Source organism: Bidens hawaiensis, unplaced genomic scaffold (genome assembly GCF_021521415.1).
Source record: "Bidens hawaiensis isolate Kalapana, Puna unplaced genomic scaffold, B.hawaiensis_p1.1 tig00027096_1, whole genome shotgun sequence".
Classification (NCBI taxonomy): domain Eukaryota; kingdom Viridiplantae; phylum Streptophyta; class Magnoliopsida; order Asterales; family Asteraceae; genus Bidens; species Bidens hawaiensis.
Window position 1 is genome coordinate 200,788 of NW_027494373.1, and position 16,182 is coordinate 216,969.

General features: G+C 36.9%; 1 protein-coding gene across 1 annotated transcript; it reads right to left on the bottom strand.

The window, feature by feature from the left end:
• Window positions 1–8,122: 8,122 nt before the first annotated feature.
• LOC143574749 (uncharacterized) lies at window positions 8,123–8,512 on the bottom strand. Its single transcript, XM_077059290.1, has one exon. The coding sequence runs from the start codon at window positions 8,510–8,512 to the stop codon at window positions 8,123–8,125; it is 390 nt and encodes a 129-aa protein (XP_076915405.1).
• Window positions 8,513–16,182: the final 7,670 nt, after the last annotated feature.

Here is a 16,182-nt window from a genome sequence, read left to right on the forward strand (position 1 = left end):
TAGCGAAAAATTGGAAAAAAAGAAATTAAGCAAATGACTTAGTTGTATAACCAATAACAGTCTATAGTATTAGAAAAATAAAGTAAAATACGTAGTGGCACAACAATCTAATAAGAAATTACAATACAAGGTAACAGCTAGGATTCAAATGAAGATCAGGGTTCAAAATTTGGCATGCGAGTATATAATCTCTTGGTGTAGTTTAGGGGTATGAGTAGAAGTAGATGGCTGTATGTATCCGTTTAAGAAACTTAATGCTTCATCACTCCAAACGTCGCAAGTTGTGGTAATTTTAAATTTTGTCCTTCTCTAGTTATGTCTACTCAAGATAAGAATTGAGATGCACGATATTTGGCTAACATTCAAACGTTTATTGCAACCAAGAAACTGACTCAAACCTTGATTACAATGATTGACCCTAGCGTGATTCATTTATCTAACCTAAGACCTGCTATACTATAACTAGGATCGCTAAACAATAGGATCAATACATAAACAAACTTATCCTAGCAGTTTAAACCAATTACTTGTTTAGGAATTACTAGCCTTCATCCTTGTCAACTTGTGCACCAAACTCGTGCCCCAAGCTTCAACCGGAAATTGCTAACGTCTACTAGCGCTTTAATCGGTTTTGTTTAGAAAAACAACTGCTCATAGCCTTTGGACACGGATTCTTTTCCACATCAACTAGTAACCGAAACTACTTTATGTGCAAGGAACATGTGACACATGCATTGCAAGCTATGCTTGTTTTTTCATTTTTCTTCATGTGGGAAATACATATGAAAACCTCACTAATTCTTTTAGTAAACGAACACACACCAATTTAAATGTGACAAGGTTTTTTTTTTTTTTTTTTTTTTTTTTTTGGGGGGGGGGGGGGTTAGTTATGGTAATGATAACCATAGTTAGTTAATAGCTTGAGGGGTTGAGTTCATTCATGACTACTATTTTGGAAGGTTCATGACTTGTATTTCATGCAACCAAATGTGTCTATCTTTACATAATACAACGTCATATAGATAAACATGGATTGTTGAGATCATAATGATTTTATGCGTACAGAAGTCTCCATATTAAAGTGGTGAATGATAAAGAAAACAACTGGATATAATCCGGCTTTATTATTATGAAATTTAATTAAAAAGTAATAAAATCTTATTATTTAATCGGGTCCATAACTAATAAAATATAACTGCTACACATAGAACGTGACACTATTTTTCAAGTTATCTAATTTCATTTATTCACTTAATATAACTCGATAATTTTAATTAAAAACAAAAACCATATACAAGTTCTTTTTTAAGATTAAAAGGTTGCGTTGTTTAAATTTAGATACCAGCAGACATTTGGCTCAATTGTACCAAATTTGTAATAATTATCCTGCACTAGGTGTCTAGGTGAGCTTGATAGATTTAAGAGTAGAGTATTTGTTGTTAAAAAAATCTCAAATAAACTCGATTATTTAGCCCGGTTATTATTACTATTAAATCTGGTTGCTAGATGAACCACGCGTTATTATTAAATTACCTATTCACTTAATAGGTTAAAAACAAATACTATATACATTTTTTTAATTTAAATAACATACATGGTTTATTTTGGGAAGGAAACTTATTTTATCACATAATTGTCATTATTACATCTAGAAAATTACTAATGATATTGTCGAAGCACGAAATGAATCTAACCTGATCCATGACGATGTTTCCACGGATTTTGAGATGAACGAACCACGTCTTGATCTTCTTCTTCTGCGGCTGCGCCTGTGACCTGCAATGTTGAGACCTGCAATGGTTTCGGGGGTGTGGAGGTGACTGCTAAGATATCCTGAGGATTTCTTGTTCACAGACACAAAAAGGTGGTGGTGGCTCTTATTGAGCATGACCCCCTAACAAGGAGGTGGAGACCTCCTTATATAGAGAGCCTCATGGCCACCATCATGATACCCTAATGGGCCTAGCCCAGTTAGGGTTACCTCCACAAAACCCCCTCAGCCCAATAGCGTTGTATTAGTCCGTGTAATAAAATAAGCCAAACATAATAGATTTAGGGTCGTAGAACCGGGTTTTAGTACCATACCCCTACAAGCCCCCCAAGTCCAGCGTTGCTCCTGGGCGCGCAAGCGTCTAGGTGGAGCGCTGGACTTTATAAGGTGTGAGGCGGTTTTTTCCCTTTTCTTTGGCCTTGTCTTTATTGTCTTTTGAGTTTTGAGAGGTTTTCTTCATGATGGTGACATGTTGTAATAAAAGCCTGCGCGCGAGGCGACTTACGAGCTATAATAATAATGAAGCTTGCGCGTGAGGCGACTTACGAGCTATAATAATAATGGAGCTGGCGCGAGAAGCGACTTACGAGCTATAATAATAATGAAGCTGGCGCGAGTTGCGGCTTACGAGCTATGATAGTAATAAAGCCTGCGCGTAAGGCGACTTACGAGCTATAAGAATATGAAGCCTGCGCGCGTGGCGACTTATGAGCTGTAATAATAAAGAAGCTGGCGCGAGAGGCGACTTACGAGCTGTAATAATAATGAAGCTGGCGCGAGAGGCGACTTACGAGCTGTAATAATAACAGCTTGCGCGCGAGGCGTCTTATGAGCTGTAATAATAATGAAGTCTGCGCGTGAGGCGGCTTACGAGCTATAAGAATAATAATGCCTGCGCGCGAGAGGCGACTTACGAGCTAAGAATAATAAAAGCCTGCGCGCGAGAGGCGTCTTACGAGCTGAGAATGATATAGCCTGCGCGTGAGCCGCCTTACGAGCTATGAGAATAGTAAAGCCTGCGCGCGAGAGGCGTCTTATGAGCTTTGAGAATAACAATTAAGCTGGCGCGCGGGGCGACTTACGAGCTGAGAATAATAAAGCCTGCGCGCGAGGGGCGTCTTACGAGCTGTAGCATAATAAAGCTTGCGCGTGAGGCGTCTTACGAGCTAAGAATGATAAAGCCTGCGCGCGAGAGGCGTCTTACGAGCTGAGAATGATATAGCCTGCGCGTGAGGCGCCTTACGAGCTATGAGAATAGTAAACCCTTGCGCGCGAGAGGCGTCTTATGAGCTTTGAGAATAATAATTAAGCTGGCGCGCGGGTCGACTTACGAGCTGAGAATAATAAAGCCTGCGCGCGAGGGGCGTCTTACGAGCTGTAGCATAATAAAGCCTGCGCGTGAGGCGTCTTACGAGCTAAGAATAATAAAGCCTGCGCGCGAGAGGCGTCTTATGAGCTTAGAGAATAATAATGCCTGCGCGCGAGAGGCGACTTACGAGCTAAGAATAAAAAAGCCTGCGCGCGAGAGGCGTCTTATGAGCTTAGAGAATAATAATGCCTGCGCGCGAGAGGCGACTTACGAGCTAAGAATAATAAAGCCTGCGCGCGAGAGGCGTCTTATGAGCTTAGAGAATAATAATGCCTGCGCGCGAGAGGCGTCTTATGAGCTTAGAGAATAATAATGCCTGCGCGCGAGAGGCGACTTACGAGCTAAGAATAATAATGCCTGCGCGCGAGAGGCGACTTACGAGCTAAGAATAATAAAGCCTGCGCGCGAGAGGCGTCTTATGAGCTTAGAGAATAATAATGCCTGCGCGCGAGAGGCGACTTACGAGCTAAGAATAATAAAGCCTGCGATCGAGAGGCGTCTTATGAGCTTTGAGAATAATAATTGAGCTGGCGCGTGAGGCGGCTTACGAGCTGTGAGTATAAAAGCTTGCGCGTGAGGCGTCTTACGAGCTATAAGAATAATAACAGCTTGCGCGCGAGGCGTCTTATGAGCTGTGTGAATAATAAAAGCCTGCGCGTGAGGCGACTTACGGGCTGTAAGAATAATAACAGCTTGCGCGCGAGGCGTCTTATGAGCTGTGTGAATAATAAAGCCTGCGCGTGAGGCGACTTACGGGCTGTAAGAATAATAACAGCTTGCGCGCGAGGCGTCTTATGAGCTGTGTGAATAATAAAGCCTGCGCGTGAGGCGACTTACGGGCTGTAAGAATAATAACAGCTTGCGCGCGAGGCGTCTTATGAGCTGTGTGAATAATAAAAGCCTGCGCGTGAGGCGACTTACGGGCTGTAAGAGTAATAACAGCTTGCGCGCGAGGCGTCTTATGAGCTGTAATAATAGTGGAGCTTGCGCGTGAGGCGGCTTACGAGCTACTTTATGTCACGCGCCACGTGCAGATGTTGCATGCGCGTGCGCGTAGACTTTGGTTTTGTGTTATGCGCCACGCGCAGATGTTGCGTGCGCGTGCGTGTAGACTGTGACATGTGTGATGTAAGGCCCCGAACCCGGTGACCCTACTTTAGCGTCGGATTTACTCATAAACACAGTCCTTCAAATCAGAGTTTATTAAAACTTTTCGCGGAATATAAAAGATCAATCATTTGTTACAAAACATTAAATCTTTTCTTTGATACCATAACACAAAACTTTATTTTTAAAACATCTTTACTTCTTTCTTCAGATGCCAGCCGTTCAATCCATGCCGTGTGTCATCCTCATGCTAACTCTATAATCAGCTCACCTGCGTGCATACTAAAAGTCAGCTACGCTGAGTGAGTTCTAGATAATCACATAATCATACCATTCACATAACATTATATTCTTTCGTTCATACTTTTATACTTTCATACTTTCATACTTTCTTACATTCATACTTTCTTACTTTCATACTTTCTTACTTTCTTTTGTATTAACTTACTTTCATATCTCATGTTATAAAGAGCATTACGCCCTACATTCCTCGAGTATTATTAGGGCTCGGTACCCTCTTTCCTCGAGTATTATTAGGGCTCGGTACCCTCTTTCCTCGAGTATTATTAGGGCTCGGTACCCTCTTTCCTCGAGTATTATTAGGGCTCGGTACCCTCTTTCCTCGAGTATTATTAGGGCTCGGTCCCTCTTTCCTCGAATATTAGTAGGGTTCGGTTCCCTAGTTCTCGAATATTAGTAGGGTTCGATTCCCTCTTCGTTACCATACAACCATACATCATACCTCGAGTATTATTAGGGCTCGGTACCCTTTTCGTAACCATACAACCATACAACCGTCATTTCCTTCTTTTATTAACTTTATCACGTTCATACACATAAGCATACATATCATACTTACCTTATACAAAGCGCTACAACCTGACAGTACGTGCAATATCCGAAAATCGTTCACGTACCATCAAGCAATCATTCATACATATCATATCATTCACATAAGGCATACACTTATCTCTTAGGATAAGCGTATTAACAAACATATCGAGTATGCACACAGCCCCGAAAACATAACACATAAATGGGGCTAGAAACTCACCTGAACACGGTTACGTTCACCGTTAATCGTAATCCCTTTCTTCAGTTGTGCACGGCTGACTGTTTAACAAGTATACGTATCAATTAACTATCACTTCTCATAATGTATTTCTATCTTTATATGACCCACAACGAACGGGGGTCCGGGGGCAGCGCCCCTGGCAGCGGGGTCTAGGGGCGGCAGCCCCTAGCAGGGTCCAAGGGGCAGAGCCCCTGGCTGGGGTTAAGCTGCCAGGTCAGCTTGGAAAAATTTTATTTTCGATAACTGCCTTAACACATTTTCCATTAGGTTTTTAATTTATTTTCTAAACGAACTTCACTTCAGGCGAAGTTAAACCTCGGGCGAACTTGGCTTCAGGCGAAGTTATCCTTAGGCGAACTTGGCCGTAGGCGAAGTTATCCTTAGGCGAACTTGGCCGTAGGCGAAGTTATCCTTAGGCGAAGTTACGCTTGAAGGCGAAGTTACGCTCGAAGGCGAAGTTCATCAGGCGAACTTAATCTTGTAGGCGAAGTTATCGCGCTGCAGATCTGTTTGCCCATAAATCCTTCGTTTCTTAGCCAAATAACTCGATTTTGGTACCCACGGAATCGTATGATCGGCGCCTACAAATCCCAACCATCAAATCGGCCTAAAATCGACGTTTTAGGGGTCCGATTTGGGCAGTTTGGGTTTCGGGTCCGGTTAACCCATCCAATCCTAACCATTTTCAGTGATATTAGCTTTGTTGGATTTGTTCTTACCTTACCAACTCAGATCTATCAACAAAATCTCGGGTCTCAGCTTCGAATCTTGATCGGTTAGAATGTGTGTGTTTTGAGTGTGTGAAGAAATAGATGTAAATGAAGATATTTTTGGGATTTTGGGGGTATTTATATCCCTGAAATCCCATTCTTATTTAACCCATCTCAATTAATCCAAATCCATAACCAACGTCCATTACCCGACACTAGCCCGACCCATACCAACTCCTATTCTTTTATTTATTTCCTGATAACCCGAGTAAACTTTCCCTCTATTATTAAGTAATATAATTAATATTACTTTGAAATTTCGGGATGTTAAATGTGAGCATGTGATGCGTAAGCATGTGTAATATGCGTGAGCATATGTGATGCGTGAGCATATGGTATGAGGATTCCCAACCCTTAAGTTTGGCGCGTAGCCATATGGGATATTATGAGGATTCCCAACCTCGAAGTTTGGCGCGTAGCCATATGGGATATTATGAGGATTCCCAACCTTGGCGCGTAGCCATATGGGATATTATGAGGATTCCCAACCTTGAAGTTTGGCGCGAAGCCATATGGGATATTATGAGGATTCCCAACCTTGAAGTTTGGCGCGTAGCCATATGGGATATTAGGAGGATTCCCAACCTTGGCGGGTAGCCATACGGGATATTAGGATTCCCAACCTTGCAGTTTGGCGCGTAGCCATATGGGATATTAGGAGGATTCCCAGCCTTGAAGTTTGGCGCGTAGCCATATGGGATATTAGGAGGATTCCCAACCTTGGCGCGTAGCCATATGGGATATTAGGAGGATTCCCAACCTTGAAGTTTGGCGCGTAGCCATATGGGATATTAGGAGGATTCCCAACCTTGGCGCGTAGCCATATGGGATATTAGGAGGATTCCCAACCTTGAAGTTTGGCGCGTAGCCATATGGGATATTAGGAGGATTCCCAACCTTGAAGTTTGGTGCGTAGCCTGATGCGCGCATGCACGGCGATAGAGTGGTGACTCGTGAGTGCGCGTGCATGGCGGAGGTCTCTTGCGCAAAACCCAGATGGTGGTTTCCGCGGCGGCACATGCACGGCTGCGGAGTGAGAATCCACGGGCGTGCGTACATGGCGGCGGAAGTCTGGTAATTTCTGAATCTGCAATTTTAGAGTCAGATCTGCAACTTTAGACCTAAAATCCAGGTCTGTAATCTAGACCTAGATCTGTAAATCAGATCTGGACAGATCTGAAGCCCGGAGCAGATTTAAAACCATCACAGATCCGGAGACCTGATCATTCGAATCAGGCCGTTTCTTCTTGCCCAGATCTGGAAGCCTCTTTTTAGATCTATGGATCTTTTTGAGCTTTAATAGAACAAGCTTTGAAGCCTTTTTCTGTAAACTTCCAGATCTGTGTTTTTCTTGGGAGAGATCTGACAGCCGAGATGAAGATCGAAGGGCAGTTCGTTGCCGTCCCACGGATGGCGCCAATGTCGAAGCACGAAATGAATCTAACCTGATCCATGACGATGTTTCCACGGATTTTGAGATGAACGAACCACGTCTTGATCTTCTTCTTCTGCGGCTGCGCCTGTGACCTGCAATGTTGAGACCTGCAATGGTTTCGGGGGTGTGGAGGTGACTGCTAAGATATCCTGAGGATTTCTTGTTCACAGACACAAAAAGGTGGTGGTGGCTCTTATTGAGCATGACCCCCTAACAAGGAGGTGGAGACCTCCTTATATAGAGAGCCTCATGGCCACCATCATGATACCCTAATGGGCCTAGCCCAGTTAGGGTTACCTCCACAAAACCCCCTCAGCCCAATAGCATTGTATTAGTCCGTGTAATAAAATAAGCCAAACATAATAGATTTAGGGTCGTAGAACCGGGTTTTAGTACCATACCCCTACAGATATGTTGTTAGTTATTAATGACTAAATATTTGTACATTTACTTTATAATAATAAGATTAATAATACTCAAAATGTTTCATCCAAATTGGGAGATAATTTACATACTCCTTTTTTTATTCCTATGATCTAATCTCAAATGAAATGAATTAAAAAGTTCATAATCACGAAAAAAAAAAAAAGGTAATTCATTGAAGCTCATCTTCTTCACCTTTGACTTCCAAGCAATACTCATATATCTTACCTTCTTCTTGATCAAGAACATTCTTAAGGCTTGCAAGTTTACAGCTTTTGTAGAACATACAACTTGTAATGGTGTCAAGTGTGATGATGATGGAGTATAAATAAGCTATCAACAATCCTTCTAAAATAATAAAAGGACTGGGATTACTTGTTCTTGTGTATGCATAAACACTTGCCATCCGGAACTGGAATATCGCTTCGATTCCAGCCAAAGTTATGTTGATGTAAAGAGCTAATGAAAGAGCTGTTGTAGTTCTCCTTTTGATGATAACACATGCTTTGAGAATAGAAATAAGCCCTCCTTTTGTTTCCATTCCTGAGAGTATTAGAGCCATGTTGCATATGATCATGGAATAGGCTATAACTACGGAATACGCGATTCCTCCGGTTATGGAGAATAATATGATCAAGGTGGAAGATGAGAAGATGTTGAGGGTTTCTAAGCAGTTGTAGGCAATAAAGAGAGTGAAAAATGATGTGGCGTTTGCGGAGATGATAAGGAATGAATTCCATAGTTGTGTTTGGAGGATGGAATTGAAGATTGCGATGAAAGGTGGCGGATTCTTGTGGTGGTGATTAAGGTGTTGAATTATGGATGTTTTTGTGATGAGGAAGAAGGAGAAGGTAAAGGGTAGGAGTAGGATTGATGTGGTGATGGTTTGGGAGAGTTTGAGAGTGAAAATGGAAATGAATTCATTGGAATAGGGGATTCCGAAGGCGTCGAGGAGCGAAAGAAGGCGGAAATGGAGTGTTTTTTGGAGGGAATTGGAATCAGGTGAAAGAGATGATGAGAGGAGGATTGAGGTTGAGAAGGGAAGTGCTAAAAGGGATATGTTTGTGAAGTAATTGTAGTTTTTGAGGAAGGTATGGATTGATTTTCTGATGATCTTGATTGTTGTTGGTGGTGTACTTCTTTCCATTGGAATGGAAGAGAGGTCTGGAATTGGTGATTCCAGTTATGTGGATTGTATTTGGAATGTGGCTTTTTTTCTATATTTATATGGAACAAGGAGGAAGTGGTTGCTTCATGACATCAACTCATTAAATGCTTATGGTAAATGTAAATCATTGGTATTTTTTTTCTATTCTCTATATTAATTTATAACTTCTGATGAATGTGAGTGAGATTTACTAAAATTAAATCTCTAAAATTAACAATTTTTACAACACATTATTATGCAAGTTAATAATGCATTGTTTTTTTAAAATTATAATTCTAATTCTCATAAATTTATAAATTAGGCCCTTTTCTATCCAACCACACATAATGCTGCATGTTGCATTCACATTGATTTGATTCTTAAACAAAAAACAACTTTTTTCATATAAATTTTAAAATATGATGTTTTATAAAATTCTGAAAATATCGTGATAACGTGTTTAGTGCTTGACAATGGACAAGTTTTCAAAGCAAAAAATGTGCAAGCATAAAAATTTTTTTAACTTTTATTTTTTTATTCTAACCTTTTTTTTATACTTTTAGATTTGTTTTTGACTTTTCTTACATGCTTTTCTCGTGCGGGGTATGTTTACGTAAAAAAATTGGTTTTATAGTATAAACTTTTAAGGACTTATATTTTTTTTTCGTAGTTTAACGTGTCCACTTGCATGGTTCAACGTTTTGACATTTACTTTTTGTATGGTTAACCCCTCCGCCCCAACACACGTCTTAATACCTAGTTAATCTCTTTACTATCAATCTATCGTATATTATTAATCACATTGCTTCCTGCCAATACATTATTAATTTCAAATAAAAATTATAAGAATCGTATAAACATACGTATGTTAACTATATACATAAAACATATATTTAATCTCATAATATACTATTTTTCTCTCTTATATTATATACTAGCTACATGATTCTCACGACTATCTACTTAAAATTAATTATATATTAAAAATTGTCCCTTTATTGACTGTATACTTAAAATTAGTTATGTATTAAAAATTGCCACTTTATTATAGTTTATAGTCTCTTGTTCTTACCCATATATGGTTTCCTTTTTCCCCATCATTTGTTCAAAAAAATATTACTGCTTTAATAAATGCTTCAAAAAGAATGTAATTCAGGTGACGAACAGTAAGGTTCCTTAAAACAAGCATCGGTTTTTTCTAAGCGTTTCAACTTTTTAAAAATATATTTTCTTTTAGTAATATATATACATATATTTTTTTATTTTTGTAAAAATCTAACTAATATATTAAAACAATACATGTTTTACACATGCCCTTTAAATATACCATCCATATGAGATGCCAACTAATCAATTTCTATTTATATATATTCCACCTAATTAACTAATTTTTTAGTCATCACTCTTTCAATTTAATACATTTTTATATTAAATCATATGACAATTAATGCATTTATTAATATTTAATATTTATTAATTAACTCAAATAAACCAATAATGACTTTCTTATAATTATATTATTAACAATTTCTAATTATCTTAAGTTAGTTATTACCTATGAAATAATAACTTGTTTCCACATTTTGATCAATTTGCTGAATTTTTTTACAGAGGTATTACGAGTTTACGGGTCAAAAGTGTATAATCTAATAATAAAGTAAGATGATTTTTTCACATGGCATCATTCTAGGGCTTCTGCATAAGATGTCACGTATTTTATCATCTTTTCTTCTAAACACAATATGGGACACGAACCCTTTTAGTTATGTTATAACCCGTGACTCAATTTTTTATTTTTTTTAACCATCCGTGTATCACAGGGCTCTATCCTAATAGTCAAATAATATGAAAAACGTAACTACAGTTTGGAGACATGCATTTGATGTATCTGAGGCCACCAACAAACCAAGCTGTTTTGTTCCTGGTTTATATAACCAATGCTTTGTAATCATCCCAACAAGACATGATTTTTTTATTTTGAGAAATATCATCAATTGTTATCACCTATTTATATAGTTTTTGTAATAAATATTTAAAGAAAAATAATAAACGCCACTTTTACAAGGTGATTTCAGTAGTTTCAATTATTAATAAAATATAGAATACTTTAATATTTAAAATGATTTAATTTAACTCTTAAAAGATGTTAGAGCATTCACAGTGGGTTCTTCAAATTATGTGAGAGAGTTCTTCATATTTTAAAGATGGTTAAAAGTGGTTGTAAGAGGAGGAGAAAGAAAATGTTATTGTTCATGGTTAAATTTGGAGAAACACACTATTCACCTCTATAATTTTATAATGTTTTTTAAAGTGGTTGTGAGTGAAAGAGAGAGAAAATGTAATGATAAAAGTATAAAAATATATTATTTAATTGAAAATAAGAGAGAAAATATAGTGTTTTTAGTGTAATTATAAAGATGAAGATGGAGAATGGACTGAAAATGCTCTTAGAGCATTCTCATCCCGTTCCCTATTCCTATATCCATATATATCATATAATTACACTAAAAAACAATACATTTTTCTCTTATGTTCAATTAAATAATATTTTTTTCTACCCTTTTCATTACAGTTTTCTCTCTCCATCCTATAATTTACAAAAAAATCACTACCTTTTTCCCAAATTTACAAAAAATCACTACATTTTCTCTCTCCACCATATAATTTACACTTACAATCACTCACAACCCCACCCTATAATTTACAAACTCTCCTCACATAATTTTAGGAGATGGGTTGGGAATGCTCTTAGATACCGTTATCTTTGTCAGAAAAAAAGTATGTTTAGAAACATGTATACCTAATGTTTCACCATTTTTAAGTCCGAATATCAAAATACATGTTTAATTATTAATGATTACCAACAAGATGATTGCTAATTTGTTTTTATCTTCTTTTAGTTTTCAAACAAAAGATTTTAGTACCTTGAAATCAAGGGGGAGTGCCCCTCCTCAATATGGTCTCGTTAGTTTTTGTTTGTATACAGTTAAAAAGTGTAAGGAGTTTAACATATTCTATTTTTTTTTTAATTTGGAATATTAGAAAAGAATTAGTATAATTGAGAAATAAATTAGTTTATAAGTAGAAATGTACAATAGTTTAGGAAAATTATTATATATTTTTTAGCTCCTTGGCCCTTGCTAGTCACTAGTATATTTTCTTTGTTTCAAAAATCTAACTAATATATTAAAGCAATACATGTTCCACATGGCTTTTAAATATGCCATCCACATAGGATGCCAACTAATCAATTTTTATTTAAACATATTCCACCTAATTAACTATTTTTTTAAATTACCATTCATTCAATTTAATAATTATAATTCTTTTATATGCTTGATTTCACTTATAACTTGTATCAAATATGTAAATATTTTTTTATTGGCATTATATCAATTTTTCAGCCCGTGTATGCACGTGTTATTAACCTAGTAAAAATAATAATCTACGAAAAATAATTATTAGAGTATCTTTACATGCGTTGTCTCTAAGTTGGTGAGTGGCATTTATTTTAGGCAAGGTTTTTAAGAATTTACTATATATGCGCATACCCATATTTTGGCTTTATTCTAAATAACAAAAAAATATATATAAAGAATTGCAACATATCTATTAGGCTATGCTTTAGAGTGTTTGGTTAGAGTTTTTTTTTTTAATCATAAGAATCCATTAACAAAAAAATTAAGGGACATGTGATATTCTAGTGACCAACGAGATAAGGTAAATCACAGTTTATCTTAATCTCTCGTTTGACAAAAATCGATAATCATTTATCGTCATGCCCACACCCGGGACCAACAAAGACCATTAAGCTTCATTAAAAAGATCCAACCTAATTGAGTGGCACTGATTTTTTAATGGTAAGAAAGAAGAGGAGTAACTTAATTTCATTATAGAAGACAGTTGGCTGAAGAAAATTTGCTAGTAAACATGCGTAGTAACATGGCAATAAGAAGATAACCACTACTAGTAGTTTTAACGGCTATTGGAAAAAGCAAAACAAATATATAGGCGAGGGTGAAACTGAAAAACAAAGGCACATGGGTAAGGATGAGAAGACGAGCCATAAAAAAAGAGAGAATGATCGAATTATTAAGCTGATACCACAATAGAAACATGCATTATTTATCGAAGAAATGATCATAACAAATTAAATAAAATTTTAATCACAAATTTATCATTTTCCATGTTTATCACTAATAGTTGATAACCGAAACTATGTTCATCCTGAAAACAAAACCTTGGTGAAAGAGTGTATCATTTTTTACTAACAAGCACTGTCGCGAGATATGGTAAGAAAGTAAAATCGCTCGTAAAATTAGTACAAAAATACAAATGATTCAAACCCGTATTAAACACAAATTAAGAATGCATATATCTTCATAGCATCATAGACAAGCTATGTCATGCCTTCAAATAAGTTCATATAAAATTCTAACATCATTGACCATATTGATCATCATGGAAAATGAAACCTTAACCAAAATCTATATAAAAATAATAAATAGACAACTCCAATAACAAATAATGAGACTACTCTTGTAAAGTAGTTTTTGTCTTTGCTCTTCATTATCATCATCTATACAAAAATAACAAATAAAAAAATGAGTGGGAGAATAATAAGATATCTAAAATCCTGCTGTAGGTTCAATTAGCTTTCCAAATCATGATTGAATAAATTAATTTTATATCACAATATAATTATGCTACCGACACTCCAGTTTGTTATATTTTCTATTTATAAGTTAATTGCCTATTAAGTTAGTTAATTAACAAGAAAATTGTATTCAATTTTCATTTTATAAGAAAATATTTTACCTACACAAGGAATGTCGAGTTTTTATTGTTTTGACAAATTATATAAAGAGTAAATTAAACAAATAAAGCCAAGCTATTGGACTATCAAGCAAGTAGCATAACTTGTAGTATATGATATCATACACTACAAAATAAACGAGTATTATCGATGGGTAACGATCATACTGGTCAATATCCCATTAATACTAGTCGTTACCCTTGGAGACACGGTGGAAATTTCATCGGTGATTTGGTAGTGGGTAATCTCGTTTGCAACAGATTAGTAGCGGATCTCACCAATGGATAACCTAATGACGTTAGTTAGTGTTAGATGATTGACAATATTGAAAAGACTTCCAATATGACTATCACCGGATAGGTTATAGACTAGCGGTGGACCCATGAAATTTTCTCACTTGGGTTGAAAATTTTTCGGTAGGTACTCAATAATAAAAAAAGGGTCTGGTTTGGCCATTCGGATCGGGTCAAATTGGGATATAACTTTTTATTCCCAGTTCGGCCGTTCCGGTCAGGTCGAATCAGGATAATAAAAAATATCATAATTACTAAAAAAAAGTTCATGAAAGCTCGTTAGAAATGCATAATTAAAATAAAATATATCAAGTGTGGATTGAAGTTTGGAGTTTGGACGAGAGGGACACCGACCACCGGGACAGACAGAGGACGAGCGGATGGACGACAGCTAGTCAGGTTGACGGTCGGAGGTTTACCCACTTCAAACAAATTAGAATTTGAACCCCACTTAATTCTTTTTAATTTGGTTAAATGTGATTTGGGTTGCATATTGGGCTTAAAATTGAGTAGAAGTTGATTGAGTTGGGAATTGGGATTGAGATTAAAATTTTGGGTAGAGAATGATTGGGTTGGGTTATTCGACTATGAAATTGGGTATTCAAATGTAATTATTTATATTACATTTGTATAAATTTATTTGTAAAATTTTCATTTTAAATTTTATTAGGGTCAGTCTCGAATTCATCCAACAAGGATCGGTATCAAAATATTACAATGGTCGATTGGGATTTTTACACTATCATAATACTAAAAAGAAATTTCACAGGAGATGGCAGACCTCCCTAGCACATAGCTTGGTTCGCCCATGATGTCACCGAAGAGATGCCACCAGCTTTACTTACTAACGGATCACCGACTATTTGTAAAACCGACCAAACTACTTGTCATTGACGGAGAAGCAACAAAATCCATTAGTCTCAATTGGTAACCATTGATGATCACCATGGTATTATGGTTGCTGGTATTGTGTTGTTGATATTCATTTTGCTAGTACTAGAAATAATCAAACAATACATTTTAAATTGCACATGCTAAATATATATATATATATATATTATATATATTATATATATATATAATATATATATATATATATATACACACACATACGCAAAAGGTGTGGGAAAATTTGTGGAAAAAAATGAGTTTTTTCACAAAATAAGTGAAAGTTTGGTGTTTGAACTTGTTAAAGTTGTCAAATCTTTAACAAAATAAGTGGAAGAAGTGAGAGCTTTTACCACGCTGATGGAGGAACAAAACCTTAAATGTGTTAAAAGGAGCACTCCTCACTCATTGTTTCCATTAGGAGACACGCACACAAGTGAATCCTTGAAGGATGCAAAAACACCCTTAACTCTTGTGTGTGCCCAACATGATTGATGGGCGCAATGTGACGCTTTTATGGCACACTTTGCATTTCGCACACTCACATCACTGCTTGAGAGCCTTTGATGGTGCAATTTGTACGGATTAGGGCTCGCATGTGTGCCTCACCTGTTCCAATTGTCGGAGGGTGGTGCATAGGCGTGGGAGGTTTAGGAAGGTGCGAAACATGCCGACCTATGTTGAGGTGGTGCTCAAGTGGCGACCCGTTAGTGACTGTTCCAGACTTCTTCCACTTAAAGTAGCAATTGGAACACAAAGACAATTTTAGTTGAAGTTCATAATTAGAATAAAAAGCATTGAAGAGATTCAATGAATTTATCTTCGGTTTTAATTCTTTTGCCCGGTTTCAAGCCTCTTTTCACTATTAAGACAGGCCAATTAGTATCACAACGTACTTGAGCTAGAAAACAGAATCTCCAATCATTTCTTCTTCCTTGCTTTGTTTTTTGAGGTACAATTCGGAGGTTCGTATCCTTGAGGCTGTGCACACTGGTTCGTCTGTGTGAAATTACAGACCTCTCATCCACATCCAAAGCATCCAAAACTAGTCTTTCTTATAGATGTTCGATTTACGAATCTGATTTTAG